General features: G+C 45.3%; 1 protein-coding gene across 1 annotated transcript; it reads left to right on the forward strand.

The window, feature by feature from the left end:
• The first annotated feature begins 614 nt into the window (after positions 1 to 614).
• LOC120024499 (thrombospondin-1-like) lies at positions 615 to 22,893 on the forward strand. Its single transcript, XM_038968759.1, has 22 exons — positions 615 to 777; positions 1,075 to 1,156; positions 1,414 to 1,973; positions 2,259 to 2,334; positions 3,445 to 3,537; positions 3,730 to 3,839; positions 4,492 to 4,617; positions 5,278 to 5,374; positions 6,854 to 7,027; positions 7,329 to 7,505; positions 7,854 to 8,027; positions 8,332 to 8,612; positions 8,916 to 9,134; positions 9,384 to 9,491; positions 10,493 to 10,652; positions 10,921 to 11,039; positions 19,674 to 19,908; positions 20,060 to 20,287; positions 20,439 to 20,710; positions 20,799 to 20,896; positions 21,010 to 21,149; positions 21,304 to 22,893. The coding sequence occupies exons 2-22, from the start codon at positions 1,093 to 1,095 to the stop codon at positions 21,309 to 21,311; spliced, it is 3,519 nt and encodes a 1,172-aa protein (XP_038824687.1). The 5' UTR covers positions 615 to 777; positions 1,075 to 1,092; the 3' UTR covers positions 21,312 to 22,893.
• The last annotated feature ends 1,970 nt before the right edge of the window (positions 22,894 to 24,863 follow it).

Raw genomic sequence — 24,863 nt, forward strand, 5'->3', positions numbered from 1 at the left:
ATCGTTGCAGCATGGCCCTCGGCGCATCTCTAGTGAGCTCACAATGACTCCTAGCGGACAAACTTGGAACAGCAGTAGGGAATAAAATCCCTTCCGTTGCCTGATTGAGCATCCTCTACCAAGTCTCTGAAGCGCAGTCGGGGAAACAAATAAGGACCCGTTTCTATTCGATTTTTAATAGCACCTCTATTTTCATTAAACTTTTCACATAGATGTACAGCAGTCTGGTGATAAAGACATGTGCATGACTTGCCACTTGGCCAGAAAACTTGATTGATAATGACAATCCTGGGATTGAGAATTGAAACAAAATGTATCAAACATGCGCAAAAGGTTCAAAGATGGAGAGGTGGATTTTTGTTATAAAACGAGAACATTTCAGACTGGTGTGTGAGACAATAACCGGAAACGATGGTCTATTAAGTATGTATCCAGTCATGGAATTTGGCCCCTGGAATGTGGCGCTTTTTTTCTCCCCCCTCTCGCCATAAGCTCGTCCCTTTTTCCTTCCACCATCTGATTGGGCGAGACTCGTTCTTAGGAATGTCATGAAACTATTTAAATAGCACTTTGTCCCCTGGTTTACAGTTAGGTTCTAGCGTCCGATACCGGAGAGAATTACCATTAAATTAAAGCAACAAAAGAAACGACATTTCTGTGTCTTAAATCGGACCCCAATTCGGTTAAAAAAAGATCAAGAAACGCTTAAATCTTGTGGATTATTATTGGATTTCTATTTGGATTTTACTGTTTCTCTCTGCTGTTTTCATTCAACAGGTGGGTGAGCAATATTTCGATTTTCTTTCAAGGAATCAATCCAAATATATATATTTTTATTATATTCTATTATATTTGATTATAAATACATAATGTGACATAATAAAGTGTGAAATAATGTGTTTTGATGATTGTTTATTTAGATATTTAAAACATTATTTTATGTATAAATATTAATATAATATAATATTTGACATTTAGCAGACGCTTTTATCCAAAGCGACTTGCAATCATGCGTGCATACATTCACTTTTGTGAAAAGTGGACCTTTGACGTTTCTATGTTTATTTTTCATAGGTAAAAACCAGTTTCACCATGAAGTTGACAGGAATATTTCTGCTATTGATGCTTTGGACCTGCGAGAGCGTACGAGTTGCAGGTGAAATCATTTGCCTGATGTGTTCGTCTACACTAGATTGAAAGGAGTTTGTGCTTCGATTTGAACATTAAACTATAGAAAAACATCAAAGTTTTTCAATGTATTATTAAATCCTCTTAATGTATTGATTTACACTGACAATGGTTTAACATAGAGATCATTTTAGGGTTTATTCCTCACAACAACAATAATCCATTCCAAAGACATGTAGTCAAAGACTAACTGTTTACGCTCATTCCCCGGTCTCCTGCATACAGAGAGCCGAGACGACAATAGCGTGTACGACCTGTTCGAGCTGGTCCAAATCCCCAAGAAGAACCACGGAGTGACCCTAGTGAAGGGCGACGACCCATACAGTCCCGCCTACAAGATCCTCAACCCGGACCTGATCCCCGAGGTCCCCGAGAGCTCCTTCAGGGACCTCATTGATTCCATCCACGCCGAGAGGGGATTCCTTCTCCTCCTCAACTTCAAGCAGTTCAAGCGGACCAGGGGCTCCCTTCTGACGGTGGAAAAGCGGGACGGTTCCGGAGCCGTGTTCGAGATCGTCTCCAACGGGAAAGCGAACACCCTGGATGTGGTTTTCTCCACCGTTAATAAGCAACAGGTGGTGTCGATAGAAGATGTGGACTTGGCAACGGGCCACTGGAAGAATATTACGCTGTTTGTGCAGGAGGACCGGGCGCAGCTGTATGTTGGCTGTGAGGAGGTGAACACGGCGGAACTGGACGCTCCCATCCAGAGCATCCTCACTCAGGAGACTCCCATCACAGCGCGTCTCAGAATCGGGAAGGGAGCGGTGAAGGACCGGTTCATGGTAAGTGAAGCTCACATGCAGAGCTCACGCGACGACGCATGATGGACCCAGATAATATACGTTGTCGAGTTGTTTTAGATGTTTAGTAATTGTTGAATATAGGATTGTGTGACACGTACATGCGTAAATATTACCGTGCGTAAAACCTATAGACCTATGCGTAAAAGTTATACGCTGTATTGAAAACCCATGTAAGTGATCCATAAAGACCAATATGTGTTGCATAAAGTAGAGTGATAGTAACTGTGCAGTACTAGAGGTAAAATGTACCAATGATTCTTGCAGGGGGTGCTCCAAAACGTTCGCTTTGTCTTTGGAACCAGTTTAGAAGCGATACTGCGCAACAAAGGATGCCAAAACTGTAAGTAGCATAATCATTAACAGAAAGCATATGTGTGTGTTTATCCGTACATCACTGGTTGTTATGCTAATGCCAGCAAGCCATTCCTAAGAATATGCATGACTGTTTAAAAGCCTCATGGGAAAGTTGAGAAGGGAAAAAATCACGTTTATATTGCTATGGGAAAGCTGGGAAGTTAACAAGCAATTCAATGCCTCCTCGGGGCTGGGCACATTAACTCATTAACTTCATTGGTGATTCAAGATAGTATGATGCTGCAATGCTCTGTAATACCCTGAGTGTAGTTACGTATTCCCAACTGTAGTTATGTCACCAATGAGCCCTGGGGACACTGTGTCTGTTGTGGTCTGATGGGTATTACCATTACAGTCTACAGTGTGTCTGTTGTGGTCTGATGTGGTCTAGTGGGTATTAGCATTACAGTCTACAGTGTGTCTGTTGTGGTCTGATGTGGTCTAGTGGGTATTAGCATTACAGTCTACAGTGTGTCTGTTGTGGTCTGATGTGGTCTAGTGGGTATTAGCATTACAGTCTACAGTGTGTCTGTTGTGGTCTGATGTGGTCTAGTGGGTATTAGCATTACAGTCTACAGTGTGTCTGTTGTGGTCTGATGTGGTCTAGTGGGTATTAGCATTACAGTCTACAGTGTGTCTGTTGTGGTCTGATGTGGTCTAGTGGGTATTAGCATTACAGTCTACAGTGTGTCTGTTGTGGTCTGATGTGGTCTAGTGGGTATTAGCATTACAGTCTACAGTGTGTCTGTTGTGGTCTGATGTGGTCTAGTGGGTATTAGCATTACAGTCTACAGTGCTCTAACTGTCTCTCTGTGTGTTCTTACTCCCTCCCTCTTTCTCCAAACCTCCTCTCTATCCCTTTTTCCCTCCCTCCCAACCCTCTCCCACTCCATCTCATTTATCTCTCTCCCCTCCCTCCCTCTCTCATACTCTCTCCCTCTCTCTCCCATCCTCCTGTATCCCTCCTTCTCCCCCGTTTCTCACTCCCCCCTCCCTCTCCCTCTCTGTCTCCCCCCTCACTCCCCCCTCTCTGTCTCCCCCTCCCTCTCCCTCTATGTCTACCTTCTTCTCCCCTCATGTCCTTCCCTCCCCTCAGCTGTTCTGACTGATAGAATCCTCATTATGGACAACCCCATCAATGGGTCCAGCCCTGCCATTAGGACTGACTACACTGGCCACAAAACTAAAGGTAAACGCAACAAAACTGCTGGTCTCCATATAAAACCCTGTTAAAGTCTCCTCAATAAGAATAGTACAGCACAGATCTGTTAGAAAAAAGTGAAAGCTATTCTATTCTACTGTCAACAGTTGTCTGTAGCTGTAGGGAGTTGAAAGTAAGTCTGGAATGAATGTATCTCCATGGTGTTTTGTCTCCCTCCAGACCTGCAGATGATCTGTGGGTTCTCCTGTGAGGACCTGGCTGGCATGTTCAAGGAGCTGAAGGGGTTGGGAGTGGTGGTGAAGGAGCTGTCTAACGAGCTGCGCAAAGTGGTGAGGAAACACACCTGACTCCTGGAGCCAGACTCCTTCCTTCCTTCCTTCCTTCCTTCCTTCCTTCCTTCCTTCCTTCCTTCCTTCCTTCCTTCCTTCCTTCCTTCCTTCCTTCCTTCCCTCCTTCCTGTCTGTCTGTCTGTCTGTCTGTCTGTCTGTCTGTCTGTCTGTCTGTCTGTCTGTCTGTCTGTCTGTCTGTCTGTCTGTCTGTCTGTCTGTCTGTCTGTCTGTCTGTCTGTCTGTCTGTCTGTCTGTCTGTCTGTCTGTCTGTCTGTCTGTCTGTCTGTCTGTCTGTCTGTGGCATGAGACTCTGCAACAACCAGTTGTTCTGCCAGTGCATGTGTATCTTGCTTAGCATACTGGTCTCCCAGCACCAGCTAGTCTGACAAACTGCATGTTAATTCATTCATTACATCAAATTAGGTCCATCTTTTCTTAATTTACTCTCACTTGGAAGTCTTCTTAATGATAAACCAGTATGAGATGGTGACAGACATTCTCAAACACCTGAGTCTCCTCCAAACCACTCAGGCTATTAAGAAATGAAGAGTGAAACAGTGTGTGGATTTGAAACCCTGAACCCTTGAGGGACTGAGCACTCTGCTCACGTCGTATTCACACTGAATGTCTCACATCTGTCTGCTGCTTTCAGACGGATGAGAACAAGCTGTTGATGAACAGAGTGGGGATCCACAGTGGAGTCTGTCTGCACAACGGCATCGTCCACAAGAACAAGGCCGAGTGGACCGTCGACGACTGTACCGAGTGCACTTGTCAGGTAAGGACCGAAGTCGAGAGACTGTGTGTGTGTGTGTGTGTGGGGGGGGGGGGGGTTGTTCAAGCCTGTGTGTTTGCACTTGCAGACAGCCACTTGCAAACACACACCCATCCCCCACTCAGCAAGCGCCTTCTCACTACATCTGGCCAGTAATTGGGTAGGAGGAGGAGGCTTGAATCAGGCCAATAAGCCAACAGTGGCTCTGTAATGATCTGAGCATGGCCCAGGCCTACCACTGCAGTGAACAGACAGAGCCTGAACAGGAGGGCTGTTCCTCTCAGCACACACACAAACACACACAAACATACACACATACGCCACTAACACCTATTACCATGCCCCGTTCAAAGGCACTTAATAAATATTTTGTCTTGCCCATTCACCCTCTGAATGGCACTCATACACAATCCGTGTCTCAATATTATCAAGCCTTAAAAATCTGTAACCTGTCTCCTCCCCTTCTTCATGGAAAGAGCAGGTGTTCATGTTTTGTACACTCAGTGTATACCGTGCTGTTGTCATAGTGTGGCTGCTAATGTAAAAAGGTCTTTAGAAAATACATTTTATAGATTCTTTTTTTACCACCTACCTGAGTGACTACATGCTCTTCAAGTTCAGGAAATGACCTAGTCCTTTGTCACTGTCTCCGCCCCTCTGTAGAACTCTGCCACAGTATGCCGCAAGATCTCCTGCCCGCTGATCCCCTGTGCCAACGCCACCGTGTCCGATGGAGAGTGTTGTCCGCGCTGTGGAACACGTAAGTTCCTCTATTCTCCAATGTTCCAACCCTAGAATTAGAATGAATGGTTCTGATTCTAGGGTTCCATTTCTGTCTTTCCAACTTCCAACAAAACTATTCACCTCTCAGGAAGTAACATAAAACATACAAACAAAGGTTTGCAGTATACTACTGTATTATGAACCCAAAGCTTGTTCTGTTTCACTGTAAATCTATGAATGGCCTGAGTTGTCCTAAGGGTTAATGTCTCTAAGACCAACAGGCCATTTCAAACAACACTCCATTTACTGTTAGCTATTTGGACCTGCTTCACCAAATAAAGCATGAAACCACAACAACTTTTCTGGATGTAAAGGTTTCTATTCAAGAAAACCAAATTCATTTTAAGGGTGATTTAAGTTCCCTAGCTCGTCAACGTATGAGTGTGTCGGAACATTGGCGCGTTGTCCACCCCCAAAATATCTTTGAATCTTCAACTTTTAATGGCTATAATTTGGCCAAATTGGTTGAAGTGGGATGGAAAATTGGTGGGCTGTTCAGCGCTGCCATCCTACACTCAAGAACAAGTGACATTTTCCACATACCTAAGACAGCAGTGGCCCCTGAAATCTAAAGACACATGGAGAACCTCTACCTCGGTCATTCAAACATTTTGACATGATCAAGAACCCTGCTATGAGCAAATGCAATTGGCTCTTTAATTAAAGTAACAACAGTCAATGGGGGATCCCAGTCATATTCCTAGAAGGACTTATCCACTCCCACTGGCTTCCCTTTGGGTTTTCTCCTGCCCCTGAAATCCCTGGAGTGGGCCATCTCTCTGACTCTACACACACACACACACACACACACACACACACACACACACACACACACACACACACACACACACACACACACACACACACACACACACACACACACACACACACACACACACACACACACACACACACACACACACACACACACACACCCCGGGGCTAAACTCAGTACATTAGACTGGAGCTTTAAGAACTTTAAGAGCTTATAACCCTAATTTTCTGCTTGGGGACTCTGCAGTCCAATAGCTCTCTCATTGTCTCCCTCTCTCTCCTCCTCCTCGCTCCTTCCCTCCCCTCCTCTTCCTCCTCTCCCTCCATCACTACCCTTCCATCTATCCTTGCTCTTTCTCGTCCCTCCCTCCCTCCCTCCCTCCCTCCCTCCCTCCCTCCCTCCCTCCCTCCCTCCCTCCTCTCCCTCCTTCCTTCCTTCCTCCTCTCTCCCCTCCCTCCCTCCCTCCTCTCCCTCCCCTCCTCTTCCTCCCTCCCCTCCTCTCCCTCCCCTCCCCTCCTCTACCTCCTCTCCCTCCCCTCCCCTCCTCTCCCTCCTCTCCTTCCTCTCCTCTCCCTCCCCTCCCTCCCTCTTCCTCCTCTCCCTACCCTTCCATCTATCCTCGCTCTTTCTCACTCCTCCCCTCCCTTCCTTCTCTCCCTCCTTCTCTCTCTGTCTCCATAGTGAGTGACTATGCGGAGGACGGCTGGTCCCTCTGGTCTGAATGGACACACTGTTCCGTGTCTTGTGGGCGGGGCATCCAGCAGAGAGGCCGCTCCTGCGATCGCATTAACAACAACTGCGAAGGAACCTCCGTCCAAACCAGGGACTGCTACCTTCAGGAGTGTGACAAACGCTGTGAGTTCAGTGTTCACATGACAAAACGACCAAACAAATCACATTCATCAATCGTCACACAGGGAAACTTGTATCACAGATTTGTATCCATGGTGACAGAAACGATAGACCTGCACCCACATCTAAGTATCCATCCACAGATCAGCCACCTGTGACTCCACAGAGCAACAACTCACTGCCATAACTTATTTTACCCTGTTTTGACTGGACAATGACCTATATAGCATGATAATGACCCATAACCAAGTTTCTTATTGACCCCTGACCTTTAACCTCTGACCTCTGCTCTGTGTCCCTCCAGTCAAGCAGGACGGTGCCTGGAGCCACTGGTCCCCCTGGTCTTCCTGCTCGGTCACCTGTGGGGCGGGTGTCATCACCCGTATCCGTCTCTGCAACTCCCCCACACCCCAGCTGGGAGGCAAGGACTGCCAAGGAGAGGGAAGACAGACTGAGAAGTGCACCAAGTCACCCTGCCCCAGTGAGTACCATTAGTCACAGGCTTTTATGCACAAGACCTGGGTCAAATACATATGCTATTATCTCCATTTGACATTAGTCAAATGCCTTTTTTTATGCACACCACACCGTGAGATGTTTCTAGTCAAATACATCATCTCAATCCTCATCTTATCTCTACATAGTGAGTTTCCCGAGCAGATTGTCACTGTTTCTTGTTTGGCAAGTCAACAAACAAGAATTTGTCTAAAGAAAAAAAAAACTGCCACCCGGGCTACTTGTCATTGTGCCTATTTAATACAACACAGACCCTACTAGGGACATCACGTACACCTGTACTGACCTCTACCTGTCTCTTCTTCTCTCTCAGTCAACGGTAACTGGGGACCCTGGTCGCTATGGGATACCTGCTCTTCCACCTGTGGAGGAGGAGCCCAGACACGTAAACGTCTCTGCAATGACCCCGCCCCCAAATATGGTGGTAAGGAGTGCCAGGGTGACTCCAAGGCCACTCAGCTGTGCAACAAGAACGCCTGTCCCGTCGGTGAGTAGCACTGGATGAGTACCAAATGGCACCCAATGTCTCAAATGGCACCCAATGTCTCAAATGGCACCCAATGTCTCAAATGGCACCCAATGTCTCAAATGGCAGCTGACGTTTCTTATAACTCCTACATGCTGTGAATTAGTTGCTAAAATTGTAGTTTTTAGACAGTTTAGTTAGTACAGTAACACTTTCAAAATATGACTTTTAATTATTTTAGGGCTTATTAACGCCATAAGAGTCTACTTAAACACAGACCGCAGTTAGTACTTAAAAACAGTCAGTAATCAGTCTCTCCCCTCAGATGGCTGTCTGTCTAACCCCTGCTTTCCTGGGGCCAAGTGCACCAGCTTTCCCGATGGAACATGGAGTTGTGGGAAATGTCCCACTGGTTACTCTGGTGACGGCATCAAGTGCAAGGACATTGACGAGTGCAAAGAGGTTCCTGACGCTTGCTTCGTGTTCAACGGAGTGCACCGCTGTGAGAACACTGACCCTGGCTACAACTGTCTGCCCTGTCCCGCACGCTACTCTGGACCTCAGCCCTTCGGCAGGGGAGTGGAGGAGGCTGCCGCCAAGAAACAGGTTGGTAGCATCACCTGGTGCTGTGGACTAGTGTTGTGATGATAGTCCTGTCATACTGTATATCTGTCCTCAGTTGATTTAGAACTTTAGAAATATGGAATTTAGAATTAAGAATTTAGAATTTAGAATTTGGAATTTACAAGATCAAAGATCGCTTTACAAAAGCCTAGCTTTTCTTTGTCCAGATCACACTGCCAACTCTGTTACATGGCGGTCAGCAGATTGTGCCCTTTGAAAACAAAGACAGGTAGCCACAATATTCCCTGGCTTGTCTGACCACCTCTTCCATTCCGTTTACTCCAGGTGTGTACACCACGTAACCCCTGCTTGGATGGGAGCCACGACTGCAACAAGAACGCCCGCTGTAACTACCTGGGACACTTTGCCGACCCCATGTACCGCTGTGAGTGTAAGCCTGGCTATGCTGGGAACGGACACATCTGTGGTGAGGACACGGACCTGGACGGATGGCCCAACCAAGACCTGGTCTGTGTGGAGAACGCCACCTACCACTGCAAAAAGGTATGCACTTCCTGACTCGTATATATCCCTGAATAGGTCCAGCTTGCTGTTTAACTAGTAAAAGCCACACATCCCTTTTGAGTGATGTGCCAATGCTGACTGCAATTAGAAAGAACAATTATTCTTTGAAAGAAAAACAAAAACTGGTACATTTAATGTCTTAAAGGACTGTTACTATAGTTCAATATAATATTCATGCTTGTTGACTACATTGTTGTAAACGTATGACGTCACCTTTCCTTTTTGTAGGACAACTGCCCCAACCTTCCCAACTCAGGCCAAGAAGACTACGACAAGGATGGTGTTGGTGACGCTTGTGACAACGATGATGACAATGATGCCATTCTTGACGACAGGGTAAGTGAAGAATTAATCATTGATTCACTCATTGAGTCATTGAAGGTCTGAAGTCCTACCCCTTACTGAGAGAAATTAATCCAGCTTATGCTACCGCTTGGGTAGTCAGTGTGTGTACGAGCGAGTGTGTGTGTATGTGTTCAGTTTTGGCAGTGAGACATAAATGTGGTTTTGCATTCATCATTCATGCTGTGAAATAAGGGGAAGGAAAGCCTTCAGAGACAAATCTCAAATCCCAACACAGAGGTCCCACTCTGAACGAGCCGCGGTGTAATCTGCTAGTCCTAACATTATATTTGGGACAGGGCCTAAATAGGAAACATGCTTTCATCCCTCCTCTCTCTATATAGGTTACACAGACCACAGCAAGTTAAAAGCACAGTATCTGAAATGAATATATCATGTCAGAGATGTTTTGCTAAGCAAGGTAGTGGACACTGGACTGATTCTTCTGGCGGTTCTGAGGCTGGACTAATTGAACAGTGCTCTCTCTCTCTCCCTCCCCCTCTCTCTCCCTCCCCCTCTCTCTATCTCTCCCTCCAATCTCTCCCTCCCCCTCTCTCTATCTCTCCCTCCCCCTCTCTCTCTCTTTCCCCCTCTATCTCTCCCTCCAATCTCTCCCTCCCCCTCTCTCTCTCTCCCCCTCTCCCCTCTCTCTCTCTCTTTCCAACCTCCGTCTCTCTGCCTCTCTCTCCCCTCCTCTCCCTCCCCCTCTCGCCCTCGCCCTCGCCCTCACTCTCCTCTCCCCCTCTCGCTCTCTCTCTCTCTCCCCTCCCTCTCTCTCTCCCTCCCCCCTCAATTTCTCTCCTCTGTCTCTCTCTCTCTCCCCATCTCCCCCCTCTCTCTCCCTCCCCCCTCAATTTCTCTGCTCTGTTTCTCTCTCTCCCCCTCCCTCTCTCGCTCCCCATCTACCCTTCTTTCTCTCTCTCAACCCCTCTCCCCCCTCTCTCTCTCGCTCTCCCTCCCCCTATCCCCCCTTCCTCTCTCTCCCTTCTCTACAGGATAACTGTCCGTTTGTGTACAACCCCAGGCAATATGACTATGACAGAGATGATGTTGGAGATCTTTGTGATAACTGTCCTTACAACAGCAACCCTGACCAGACCGACACAGACAACAACGGGGAAGGAGACGCCTGCTCTGTGGACATTGATGGAGATGGTGAGACTCTAAACCTGCTTAGTGGACTCTGACCTAAGAGACTCTAACCTTGCTTATCTGTCCCTATTTAAGACCTATACGATATAATGTACATGCTGTAGATTGGTGTTGAATGCAGGCCCCACACCGTTCAATGAGAACGCTTTGAAACCAAGTGCAAATTGACTGTATGCACAAGCATGCATTCCATTACTAACTCAACTACAAGTCATTTTCCTCACCTTCCTCCTCTTCCCCTGAATAACAACTACTGTGATTGGTCCAACAGGTATTCTGAATGAGAAAGATAACTGCCCGTACGTCTACAACGTGGACCAGCGAGACACTGACCTGGACGGTGTGGGAGACATGTGTGACAACTGTCCTCTGGAACACAACCCTGACCAGGTGTGTGTACATACACTTACAACCTATTCTACACACACACACACACACACACACATACACATACATACACACATGTGCAGTCAGAGATGCGTGCACGTAGGGGTACACACGCATGCCACTATCACAAACACTGTCTGTCATTCTAGAAGAACTCTCTCTGTTGTGTGAGAGCTGCACTGGGTCGCTGTACGGGGTCGCTGTACTGGGTCGCTGTACTGGGTAGATGTAATGGGTCGCTGTACTGGGTCGATGTAATGGGTCGCTGCACTGGGTCGCTGCACTGGGTCGCTGCACTGGGTCGCTGTACGGGGTCGCTGTACTGGGTCGCTGTACTGGGTAGATGTAATGGGTCGCTGCACTGGGTCGCTGCACTGGGTCGCTGTACTGGGTCGCTGCACTGGGTCGCTATACGGGGTCGCTGTACTGGGTCGCTGTACTGGGTAGATGTACTGGGTAGATGTACTGGGTAGATGTACTGGGTCGCTGCACTGGGTCGCTGTACGGGGTCGCTGTACTGGGTCGCTGCACTGGGTAGATGTAATGGGTCACTGTACGGGGTCGCTGTACTGGGTCGCTGCACTGGGTAGATGTAATGGGTCACTGTACTGGGTCGCTGTACTGGGTCGCTGTACTGGGTTGCTGTACTGGGTAGATGTACTGGGTAGATGTACTGGGTAGCTGTAAGTCTAGGCTGTATCGTGCCATGTTAAGGTGGAGTTAAATCCTCTGCAGCTCAGAGGCACATACAGCATGCATGGGGAGCCAGGCTTTTCAATGGGGCATTGACATTGACTTTGTCTGCTCAGAAGGAAAGGTGGAGTGATGGAGGGGTAGAGGCCAGGGTGGGGCTCCGGGCTGGTTGTTATTACCCAGGAATGGGCTCGCCCCTGGCTGTATGCGTGCCCCGTCGGGCGTCGGCACACACACAAGCCCCGTGTGGATCCCACCTGTGCCATGCTAGACTGACGACCAGGAATGTGTTCGGAACAACAGGACTCAGTTAGGGGGGAAATGGGCGGAATTCACACCAATCCAATCCTTCCCTCTCTCCCTCCCTCGCCTCGTGTGAGGCAATGAAATCTGTGTGTAGTCTTGCCAAGCAGCAGGCACAGGAGATTCATGTCTGCAGGAATATGGCTAGCATGCTTCTGTCTGTGGAAAGACCTGCCTACTGGTGCTAGTGGAGCAGATGGGAGGGAAGGAGGAGGGAAGGAGGAGGAGAGAAGGAAAGGAAGGAGGGAAGGAGGAAGAGAGCAGGGAAGGAAGGAGGAGGAGGAGGAGAGAAGGGAAGGAAGGAGGAGGAGGAGGAGAGAAGGGAAGGAAGGAGGGAAGGAGGAGGAGAGAAGGGAAGGAGGAGGAGAGAGGGAAGAATGGAGGGAAGGAGGAGGAGAGAAGGGAAGGAAGGAGGGGAAGGAGGAGGAGAGAAGGGAAGAATGGAGGGAAGGAGGAGGAGAGAGGGAAGGAAGGAGGAGGAGAGAAGGGAAGGAAGGAGGAGGAGAGAAGGGAAGGAAGGAGGGAAGGAGGAGGAGAGAGGGAAGAATGGAGGGAAGGAGGAGGAGAGAAGGGAAGGAAGGAGGAGGAGAGAAGGGAAGGAAGGAGGAGGAGAGAAGGAAAGGAAGGAAGGAGGGAAGGAGGAGGAGAGAGGGAAGGAGGAGGAGAGAGGGAAGAATGGAGGGAAGGAGGAGGAGAGAAGGGTGGGAAGGAGGAGGAGAGAGGGAAGGAAGGAAGGAGGGAAGGAGGAAGAGAGCAGGGAAGGAAGGAGGAGGAGGAGGAGAGAAGGGAAGGAAGGAGGAGGAGAGAAGGGAAGGAAGGAGGGAAGGAGGAGGAGAGAAGGGAAGGAGGAGGAGAGAGGGAAGAATGGAGGGAAGGAGGAGGAGAGAAGGGAAGGAAGGAGGGAAGGAGGAGGAGAGAAGGGAAGAATGGAGGGAAGGAGGAGGAGAGAGGGAAGGAAGGAGGAGGAGAGAAGGGAAGGAAGGAGGAGGAGAGAAGGGAAGGAAGGAGGGAAGGAGGAGGAGAGAGGGAAGAATGGAGGGAAGGAGGAGGAGAGAAGGGAAGGAAGGAGGAGGAGAGAAGGGAAGGAAGGAGGAGGAGAGAAGGAAAGGAAGGAAGGAGGGAAGGAGGAGGAGAGAGGGAAGGAGGAGGAGAGAGGGAAGAATGGAGGGAAGGAGGAGGAGAGAAGGGTGGGAAGGAGGAGGAGAGAGGGAAGGAAGGAAGGAGGGAAGGAGGAGGAGAGAGGGAAGGAAGGAAGGAGGGAAGAAGGAAGAGAGAAGGGGTGTGTTGATAGGGTATAGGGTTGATAGGGTATAGGGTTTATAGGGTATAGGGTTGATAGGGTACAGGGTTTATAGGGTATAGGGTTATAGGGTATAGGGTTATAGGGTATAGGGTTATAGGGTATAGGGTTATAGGGTATAGGGTATAGGGTTATAGGGTATAGGGTTATAGGGTATAGGGTTATAGGGTATAGGGTATAGGGTTATAGGGTATAGGGTTGATAGGGTACAGGGTTGATAGGGTACAGGGTTGATAGGGTACAGGGTTGATAGGGTACAGGGTTGATAGGGTACAGGGTTGATAGGGTATAGGGTTGATAGGGTATAGGGTTTATAGGGTATAGGGTAGATAGGGTACAGGGTTTATAGGGTATAGGGTTTATAGGGTATAGGGTTGATAGGGTACAGGGTTTATAGAATACTTTGATTGTCAGCAGATGAAAAGCTCCACCAGAAGACAAATTGATCTTGGCAGGTTTAGAGAGGGGAGAGTGAACAGAGCCTGGGGGTGGTCCATTATGAGAGGAGGGGAGGCGAAGAGGAGGAGATATTAAACAGATGAACAGAGCCTGGGGATAGTCCATTATGAGAGGAGGGGAGGAGAAGAGGAGGAGATATTAAACAGATGAACAGAGCCTGGGGATAGTCCATTATGAGAGGAGGGGAGGAGAAGAGGAGGAGATATTAAACAGATGAACAGAGCCTGGGGGTTGTCCATTATGAGAGGAGGGGAGGAGAAGAGGAGGAGATATTAGATGAACAGAGCCTGGGGATGGTCCATTATGAGAGGAGGGGAGGGGATATTAAACAGATGAACAGAGCCTGGGGATAGTCCATTATGAGAGGAGGGGAGGAGAAGAGGAGGAGATATTAAACAGATGAACAGAGCCTGGGGATGGTCCATTATGAGAGGAGGGGAGGAGAAGAGGAGGAGATATTAAACAGATGAACAGAGCCTGGGGATGGTCCATTATGAGAGGAGGGGAGGAGAAGAGAGGAGATATTAAACAGATGAACAGAGCCTGGGGGTGGTCCATTATGAGAGGAGGGGAGGAGAAGAGGAGGAGATATTAAACAGATGAACAGAGCCTGGGGATAGTCCATTATGAGAGGAGGGGAGGAGAAGAGGAGGAGATATTAAACAGATGAACAGAGCCTGGGGATGGTCCATTATGAGAGGAGGGGAGGAGAAGAGGAGGAGATATTAAACAGATGAACAGAGCCTGGGGATGGTCCATTATGAGAGGAGGGGAGGAGAAGAGGAGGAGATATTAAACAGATGAACAGAGCCTAGGGATGGTCCATTATGAGAGGAGGGGAGGAGAAGAGGAGGAGATATTAAACAGATGAACAGAGCCTGGGGATAGTCCATTATGAGAGGAGGGGAGGAGAAGAGGAGGAGATATTAAACAGATGAACAGAGCCTGGGGATGGTCCATTATGAGAGGAGGGGAGGAGAAGAGGAGGAGATATTAAACAGATGAACAGAGCCTGGGGATGGTCCATTATGAGAGGAGGGGAGGATAAGAGGAGGAGATATTAAACAGATGAACGGAGCCTGGGGATGGTCCATTATGAGAGGAGGGGAGGAGAAGAGGAGGAGATATTAAACAGATGAACAGAGCCTGGGGATAGTCCATTATGAGAGGAGGGGAGGAGAAGAGGAGGAGATATTAAACAGATGAACAGAGCCTAGGGATGGTCCATTATGAGAGGAGGGGAGGAGAAGAGGAGGAGATATTAAACAGATGAACAGAGCCTGGGGATAGTCCATTATGAGAGGAGGGGAGGAGAAGAGGAGGAGATATTAAACAGATGAACAGAGCCTGGGGATGGTCCATTATGAGAGAAGGGGAGGAGATATTAAACAGATGAACAGAACCTGGGGATGGTCCATTATGAGAGGAGGGGAGGATAAGAGGAGGAGATATTAAACAGATGAACGGAGCCTGGGGATAGTCCATTATGAGAGGAGGGGAGGAGAAGAGGAGGAGATATTAAACAGATGAACAGAGCCTGGGGATGGTCCATTATGAGAGAAGGGGAGGAGAAGAGGAGGAGATATTAAACAGATGAACAGAACCTGGGGATGGTCCATTATGAGAGGAGGGGAGGATAAGAGGAGGAGATATTAAACAGATGAACGGAGCCTGGGGATAGTCCATTATGAGAGGAGGGGAGGAGAAGAGGAGGAGATATTAAACAGATGAACAGAGCCTGGGGATGGTCCATTATGAGAGGAGGGGAGGGGAAGAGGAGGAGATATTAAACAGATGAACAGAGCCTGGGGATGGTCCATTATGAGAGGAGGGGAGGAGAAGAGGAGGAGATATTAAACAGATGAACAGAGCCTGGGGATGGTCCATTATGAGAGGAGGGGAGGATAAGAGGAGGAGATATTAAACAGATGAACGGAGCCTGGGGATGGTCCATTATGAGAGGAGGGGAGGAGAAGAGGAGGAGATATTAAACAGATGAACAGAGCCTGGGGATGGTCCATTATGAGAGGAGGGGAGGATAAGAGGAGGAGATATTAAACAGATGAACAGAGCCTGGGGATGGTCCATTATGAGAGGAGGGGAGGATAAGAGGAGGAGATATTAAACAGATGAACAGAGCCTGGGGATAGTCCATTATGAGAGGAGGGGAGGATAAGAGGATGAGATATTAAACAGATGAACAGAGCCTGGGGATGGTCCATTATGAGAGGAGGGGAGGATAAGAGGAGGAGATATTAAACAGATGAACAGATCCTGGGGATAGTCCATTATGAGAGGAGAGATATTAGGAAATGAGAGGTTGAACGAATGGTACAGCTGGAAATCAAATCAGCATCAGGTGTCATTCTCTGTTAGTTGTCCCTAGGTACATTTAAAGGATCAGCTCACCTTCCCCATGTTCTACACCTTATCTGTAGGACGGAAACACAAAACAGACCCCCGATCAGTGTCAAAGGAGATCTACAGTAGGAGTCTAGGAGAGGAGCACAGAATTTACCCCACATCGGTGTCTCAGGGCAACTCACAATATGTTAAATAATCTCCACCAACTCACAATATGTTAAATAATCTCCACCAACTCACAATATGTTAAATAATCTCCACCAACTCACAATATGTTATATAATCTCCACCAACTCACAATATGTTAAATAATCTCCACCAACTCACAATATGTTAAATAATCTCCACCAACTCACAATATGTTATATAATCTCCACCAACTCACAATATGTTAAATAATCTCCACCAACTCACAATATGTTAAATAATCTCCGCCAACTCACAATATGTTAAATAATCTCCACCAACTCACAATATGTTATATAATCTCCACCAACTCACAATATGTTAAATAATCTCCACCAACTCACAATATGTTAAAGTAATCTCCACCAACTCACAATATGTTAAATAATCTCCACCAACTCACAATAGGTTAAATAATCTCCACCAACTCACAATATGTTATATAAACTCCACCAACTCACAATATGTTAAATAATCTCCACCAACTCACAATATGTTAAATAATTTCCGCCAACTCACAATATGTTAAATAATCTCCACCAACTCACAATATGTTAAATAATTTCCGCCAACTCACAATAGGTTAAATAATCTCCACCAACTCACAATATGTTAAATAATTTCCGCCAACTCACAATATGTTAAATAATCTCCGCCAACTCACAATATGTTAAATAATCTCCGCCAACTCACAATAGGTTAAATAATCTCCACCAACTCACAATATGTTAAATAATCTCCACCAACTCACAATATGTTAAATAATTTCCGCCAACTCACAATAGGTTAAATAATCTCCGCCAACTCACAATATGTTAAATAATTTCCGCCAACTCACAATATGTTAAATAATTTCCGCCAACTCACAATAGGTTAAATAATCTCCGCCAACTCACAATATGTTAAATAATCTCCGCCAACTCACAATATGTTAAATAATCTCCGCCAACTCACAATAGGTTAAATAATTTCCGCCAACTCACAATAGGTTAAATAATCTCCGCCAACTCACAATAGGTTAAATAATCTCCGCCAACTCACAATAGGTTAAATAATTTCCGCCAACTCACAATAGGTTAAATAATTTCCGCCAACTCACAATAGGTTAAATAATCTCCGCCAACTCACAATAGGTTAAATAATCTCCGCCAACTCACAATATGTTAAATAATCTCCGCCAACTCACAATATGTTAAATAATTTCCGCCAACTCACAATAGGTTAAATAATCTCCACCAACTCACAATAGGTGAAATAATTTCCGCCAACTCACAATAGGTTAAATAATCTCCACCAACTCACAATAGGTGAAATAATTTCCGCCAACTCACAATAGGTTAAATAATCTCCACCAACTCACAATAGGTTAAATAATCTCCACCAACTCACAATATGTTAAATAATTTCCGCCAACTCACAATAGGTTAAATAATCTCCACCAACTCACAATAGGTTAAATAATCTCCACCAACTCACAATAGGTGAAATAATCTCCACCAACTCACAATATGTTAAATAATCTCCACCAACTCACAATAGGTTAAATAATCTCCACCAACTCACAATATGTTAAATAATCTCCACCAACCCACAATATGTTAAATAATCTCCACCAACTCACAATAGGTTAAATAATTTCCGCCAACTCACAATATGTTAAGACAATTTTTTTACATTTTATTTTTATTTCACCTTTATTTAACCAGGTAGGCAAATTGAGAACAAGTTCTCATTTGCAACTGCGACCTGGCCAACATAAAGCACAGCAGTTCGACACATACAACAACACAGAGTTACACATGGAGTAAAACAAACATACAGTCAATAATACAGTAGAAAAATAAGTCTATATACAATGTGAGCAAATGAGGTGAGATAAGGGAGGTAAAGGCAATAAATAGGCCATGGTGGCGAAGTAAATACAATATAGCAAGTAAAACACTGGAATGGTAGATTTGCAGTGGATGAATATGCAAAGTAGAAATCCTGGGGTGCAAAGGAGCAAAATAAATAAATACAGTAGGGGAAGAGGTAGTTGTTTGGGCTAAATATAGATGTGCTATGTACAGGTTGCAGTAATCTGTGAGCTGCTCTGACAGCTGCTGCTTAATAAAGCTAGTGAGGGAGATAAGTGTTTCCAGTTTCAGAGATTTTTGTAGTTCGTTCCAGTCATTGGCAGCAGAGAACTGGAAGGAGAGGCGGCCAAAGTAGGAATTGGCTTTGGGGGTGACCAGTGAGATATACCTGCTGGAGCGCGTGCTACGGGTGGGTGCTGCTATGGTGACCAGCGAGCTGAGATAAGGGGGGACTTTATCTAGCAGGGTCTTGTAGATGACCTGGAGCCAGTGGGTTTGGCGAAGAGTATGAAGCGAGGGCCAGCCAACGAGAGCGTACAGGTCGCAGTGGTGGGTAGTATATGGGGCTTTGGTGACAAAATGGATGGAACTGTGATAGACTGCATCCAATTTATTGAGTAGGGTATTGGAGGCTATTTTGTAAATGACATCACCGAAGTCGAAGATCGGTAGGATGGTCAGTTTTACGAGGGTATGTTTGGCAGCATGAGTGAAGGATGCTTTGTTGCGAAATAGGAAGCCAATTCTAGATTTAACTTTGGATTGGAGATGTTTGATGTGAGTCTGGAAGGAGAGTTTACAGTCTAACCAGACACTTAGAATATGTGGACAACTACAAATACCTAAGTCAGAACTGTCCAGAGTAGTGATGCTGGACGGGCGGGCAGGTGCAGGCAGCGATCGGTTGAAGAGCATGCATTTAGTTTTACTTGTATTTAAGAGCAGTTGGAGGCCACGGAAGGAGAGTTGTATGGCATTGAAGCTCGTCTGGAGGGTTGTTAACACAGTGTCCAAAGAAGGGCCAGAAGTATACAGAATGGTGTCGTCTGCGTAGAGGTGGATCAGAGACTCAATAATCTCCACCAACTCACAATATGTTATAATCTCCAACAACTCACAATATGTTAAATAAATACCACCAACTCACAATATGTTAAATAATCTCCGTCAACGCACAATATGTTAAATAATCTCTGCCAACTCACAATAGGTTAAATAATCTCCGTCAACTCACAATATGTTAAATAAATACCACCAACTCACAATATGTTAAATAATCTCCGTCAACGCACAATATGTTAAATAATCTCCGTCAACGCACAATATGTTAAATAATCTCCGTCAACGCACAATATGTTAAGTAATCTCCACCAACTCACAATATGGTAAATAATCTTCACCAACAGGTGTATCTACTGTGTTGCAACCGCTAACATTAGCTAGCATGCTAATGTAAATGTCCATTTACCTCTACAGGTTGACTCTGATGACGACCGTGTGGGAGACAAGTGTGACAGCAACCAGGACATCGATGAGGACGGCCACCAGAATAACCTGGACAACTGCCCCTACATCCCCAACGCTAACCAGGCCGACCATGACAAAGACGGCAAGGGAGACGCCTGCGACCACGATGATGACAACGACGGGATCCCTGATGAGAAAGACAACTGCAGACTGGCCTTCAACCCTGACCAGCTCGACTCTGATGGTGAGTTAGATGAAGAATAGGAGAGATACGAGATAAAATTGGAGTTCAATTTCTTATTCAACTAATAAAGTTCGACATTAGTTAACGGTTAAGTTCATTAGCTGCTTCATCCTAAAACATGTTATTTACTGAACTTTCAATCTTCTTCCAGGTGATGGTCGCGGAGATGTTTGCAAAGACGACTTCGACCAAGACAACGTCCCTGACATCTACGACGTGTGTCCGGAGAACTTTGACATCAGCGAGACGGACTTCAGGAAGTTCCAGATGGTTCCCCTGGACCCCAAGGGAACTTCCCAGATCGATCCCAACTGGGTGGTCAGACATCAAGGCAAAGAGCTGGTCCAGACCGTCAACTGTGACCCTGGCATTGCTGTTGGTGAGTGGATTGGTTGGGTGGTGGGAGGTTGGTTGATTGGTGGGTGGCTTGATTGATTGATTCTAGACTTTGGGATATCTCAAAATAACCCAAGCCTAACTAAAAAAACACCATCCTCTCACTGACATCTTCTCTGTTTCTCCATTCCCAGGTTTTGATGAGTTCAACTCCATGGACTTCAGTGGAACCTTCTTCATCAATACAGAGAGAGATGATGACTACGCCGGCTTTGTGTTCGGCTACCAGTCCAGCTCTAGGTTCTACGTGGTGATGTGGAAGCAGATCACACAGACTTACTGGAGCAACAAACCCACCAAGGCTCAGGGATACTCAGGACTGTCCATCAAGGTGGTCAACTCTACTACTGGACCTGGAGAGCACCTCAGGAATGCTCTCTGGCACACGGGCAACACCCCAGGACAGGTAAGATGGACAAACACACAAACACACACTGGAAAAACCTCAGGACAACACCACCTAACTCTCCCTATATTTCTCCTTTCTTCTCTAGGTGAGGACTCTGTGGCACGACCCTAAGAAAGTTGGCTGGAAAGACTTCACAGCCTACAGATGGCACCTGATCCACAGACCAAGAACAGGACACATCAGGTAAGCACTGGAGACTCATTGGCCTGGTGGAGAGTTATGAGGCTTTCCATAATGCCAGTATTTACTGTATGTCCTCTGATGGTTTGTCTCAAGAGTCTTGTTTCTAATTTCAGAGTGGTCATGTACGAGGGGAAGAAGATCATGAAGGATTCTGGGAGCATATACGACAAGACGTATGCAGGCGGAAGACTAGGTCTCTTTGTCTTCTCGCAAGAGATGGTATACTTCTCAGACCTCAAGTATGAATGCAGAGGTAAGCAACAAGGACATTTCTACATCTTACTATGACTCCAACAACAATTGTTTAGTGGAATCTCTTTCACAATAGACTTATGTGAAATACCAAACCACGTAACTTAACGCTTTGTTCTAAGTTAATGCTTGACTTTTGTCCGTTTTTTTTTCAGATGCATAATTGCACGGAGCAGGAAGCTCTTGGAACAATGCACCTTTCTGTATAAATATGAACAATATGTATTCCAATAGAAAAGTCCAGGGACTGTTTTTTCTACTACTCTTTTCTTCTGTGGCACTCACACTGAAGGGAGCGAGGGTGGAAGGCCTGTTGTGGTCAGCCTCGGGGTAAATTGTTTCTGGTTTGGACAGAGAACCATCCGGGTGACTGCCAGTCGAAGATCAGAGAAGCCACTCCTACCCACCCAGAGCAGGTAGAGCCGGAAAAAAAACAGCCCGTTTGCTTTGCCTGAGTGAAACCGACCGATGTTCCCAACCGACCGGCCGATCTCTCTCTGATCTGAAAGACCTCATTCATCCCTGTGCGGGAAAGTCTCCCGATAGACGACTATGCACTTCCAAACCTTTACATCTCTCTCGCTATCCCTCTTTCTATCCATCTCTTTTTTCTTCTGGAATGGACGTCCCAAAGAAAGACCATGTAATGTTCCGTTTATATAAAAACAAATCTAGGCGGATGTAGGTTCTGAACGATACAACTCTGATGAGTTTTTTTTGGCTCAGTGGTTGAAGAATGCAATAAGACTTTTTTTACTTTAAGTTTTGTCAGGAAAGGGCTTGTAGCCCTTGAAAGTCAGTTGCGTAACAACAAGATATGGAGGATGGTGTATGTATGATGTATATACGAATGTTTATGTGTGTAAATAAGAAGACATATAACGCTTGCTTTTACCCCTCTATAAATGTTCCCTTGGAAGACAAAAAGAAAACAAACCAAAATTAAAACGAGCCAAAATACTTTTTGTCAAATACGTGATTGCTTGTAGGCTTTGTGGCTGGCATTAGATTGATATAGACCAGTTGAAACGGAACATAGTGATACTCAGGGTAAGATGGGAGCAGCCATCTTAGCATATCAAACCATTGCAAAAAATGACATGGGAGGGCCAATTAAAAAAGGGCATTGCCTGTGCCAGTAAGTCAAAGCCATTCTGTCTATTTAAGACACTTTCCATTTCGAACATTAAATGTTAAAAATATTCTGTTTTATATTTATTTTACAAATGTAAAAAGATAAAATTAGAAACATTGAACATCTTTACAAGCTAAAAAAAATTGAAATTTTGTTTGACGGTTGAGTTGAAGTAGTTAAGGTAGCCTAAGTTAAGGTAGCCTGTGATTAGCATGAGGTTGTAAGTAACAAGAACATTTCCCAGGACATAGACATATCTGATATTGGAAGAAAGCTTAAATTCCAATTTACAGTAGCTATTACAGTGAAATAATACCATGCTACTGTTTGAAGAAAGTGCACAGTTATGAACTTGAAAATGTATTAATAAACCACATTTGGGCACTCTTGACATAACATTTTGAACAGAAATGCAATGGTTCATTGGATCCCTCTAAAATTTTGCACAAACACTGCTGCCATCTAGTGGCCAAAATCTAAATGGCGCCTGGGCTTTAATAATACATTATGGTTTTCTTTTGCATTTCAAAGATGATGGTACAAAAAAATACAAATAAAACACGTTTTTTTCTTTGTATTATCTTTTACCAGATCTAATGTGTTATATTCTCCTACATTAATTTAACATTTCCACAAACCTCAAAGTGTTTCCTTTCAAATGGTATCAAGAATATGCATATCCTTGCTTTAGGTCCTGAGCTACAGGCAGTTAGATTTGGGGATGTCATTTTAGGTGAAAATTTGAGAGGGAAAAAAAAGGGGCGGATCCTTAAAGGTTAACTTTTGCCTACGCTGTAGGTACCAAACAATTCAAATACTTTGAGGAAGTAAAGACTATTCCCCAGTGTTCAAAGTGTAAACTGATCCAGAGTCGGTCAGACTGGTGCCTTTGGTGTCAGAAGTGGGATCCTACTCTAATCCCATTATAGCCATGGTTAGAAGTAAGGCATCTCACTCAGAATGTGTATGTGACCAATGTATCCTTTTATTCTGAGATTAAAAACAAAGGAACATTTGATGTGCACATAATACCTCATTGCTGTTGTATAATTAATTTGATCTAAAAAAAAAAAGTGATTTTTTTATTGTACGCTTACAGAATACAAATGGATCAACATCTTATTGCTACTGTACCGTGAATCTGTAAATATTATTACTTTTCTTTTCAAAACAGACCCATCCAACACCCCATCCAACACCCCCCTACAGTAAAAAAAAAACAGTCAAATGGGAGAGTTGTTTTTATATAAATATTTTATTTTTGCTTTTATGTGTCCTTTGTCCAGTGCTCTTTTAATGGATAAATGATCGTTCTGTTTTGCTTTGTCTTTGCTGTTCTGTGTGTGAGAGATCGATTTGTGTAGATAAATGCTATTTAAATAATTTATCAGGATTCGCTGCCTGAGGAAGGGGGCGTGTCCGTATGTATAAACGGTTTGCACACTGACATGAGGATGTTCTGTTTATCGTTTAGATTTTTTATTTTTACCGTTATTTTTGTACAATTTAGTGAGGCCTGTTGTCTGTAAACATTTTTACTTAGTTGTGCAATGTAAAAAAAAATATATGTTTTTATCCATAGCAATTATTTTGTTATATACTTCAGAAACAATAAATAGTTGTTGAAATCCATTCTCTGTCCGTATTCACGTCTTTTCACAAACACAATGCATACATTCCATTATTTTCATATTGAACTGATAATTTTGTCTTAGTTTTGTCTAATACTGACTGCATAAAGTCTAAATATAGTGCATGGATTTGCAGCTGAGCCGAGTACAATAACATCCAGTGCTAAAGGTCCACGTAGAACACATTCAGTCACCATCATCAACATGAGCCCAGCTATCCGTCTCAAAGTCAGTGTTAGGCCCCTATTCAAAGAGCCTAATGGGGCTGTGTCTATAGACCCTCTTCTTTGTCCCTGTTAAAGACACACATGCCTTCCTCAGGGGCTCATGGGGAATGTAGCATGGTACCTTGAGCTGTCTAACCCTCCGAAAACAGGGTTAAAGAACATTGAAAGTCAATGTAAGATCGGACACCACCATGTCGTCACTCTTTGTGATGCTGAGAGATCAATTATGTACAAACATATTACTCGAATGGAAGATATCTCCTGTACAGACATTGTTGTAACTTCTGCATGCATAATGTCAATGTTGGGGTGGAAAATAGCTTTCTCGAGACTAATAGGTTGAAGAACAGCCTTAGCCCCATCAGCCATGGGCTGTCCCAAATGGCAACCTATTCCCCATATGGCTCTGGTCAAATATAGAGCACTATATAGGGAATAGGGTGCTTTTTGGGTGTAAGCCATGGTCCATGTTTGTTCAGACCCCCATTCTACTGGTCCTGCGATAGAAGAAGCACTACCATGTAGCCTACACAGATGATACATCAACCTCATTGCTCAGAAGAGGAATACACTACATGACCGAAAGTACGTGGGCACCTGCTCGTCGAACATCTCATTCCAAAATCATGGGCATTAATAAGGAGTTGGTCCTGTCCTTTGCTGCTATAACAGCCTCTACTCTTCTGGAAAGGCTTTTCACTAGATGTTGGAACAGGGTTCTG

Source organism: Salvelinus namaycush, chromosome 29, assembly GCF_016432855.1.
Source record: "Salvelinus namaycush isolate Seneca chromosome 29, SaNama_1.0, whole genome shotgun sequence".
Classification (NCBI taxonomy): Eukaryota; Metazoa; Chordata; class Actinopteri; order Salmoniformes; family Salmonidae; genus Salvelinus; species Salvelinus namaycush.

What these genes read in the sequence shown, in the direction of transcription:
- LOC120024499 (XM_038968759.1), top strand. Translation starts at nt 1,093, where the DNA reads ATGAAGTTGACAGGAATATTTCTGCTATTGATGCTTTGGACCTGCGAG. An exon ending in CACCAAGTCACCCTGCCCCA is followed by an intron (nt 7,506 to 7,853) that starts GTGAGTACCATT and finishes CTTCTCTCTCAG; the next exon opens with TCAACGGTAACTGGGGACCC. An exon ending in TGGAACACAACCCTGACCAG is followed by an intron (nt 11,040 to 19,673) that starts GTGTGTGTACAT and finishes TTACCTCTACAG; the next exon opens with GTTGACTCTGATGACGACCG.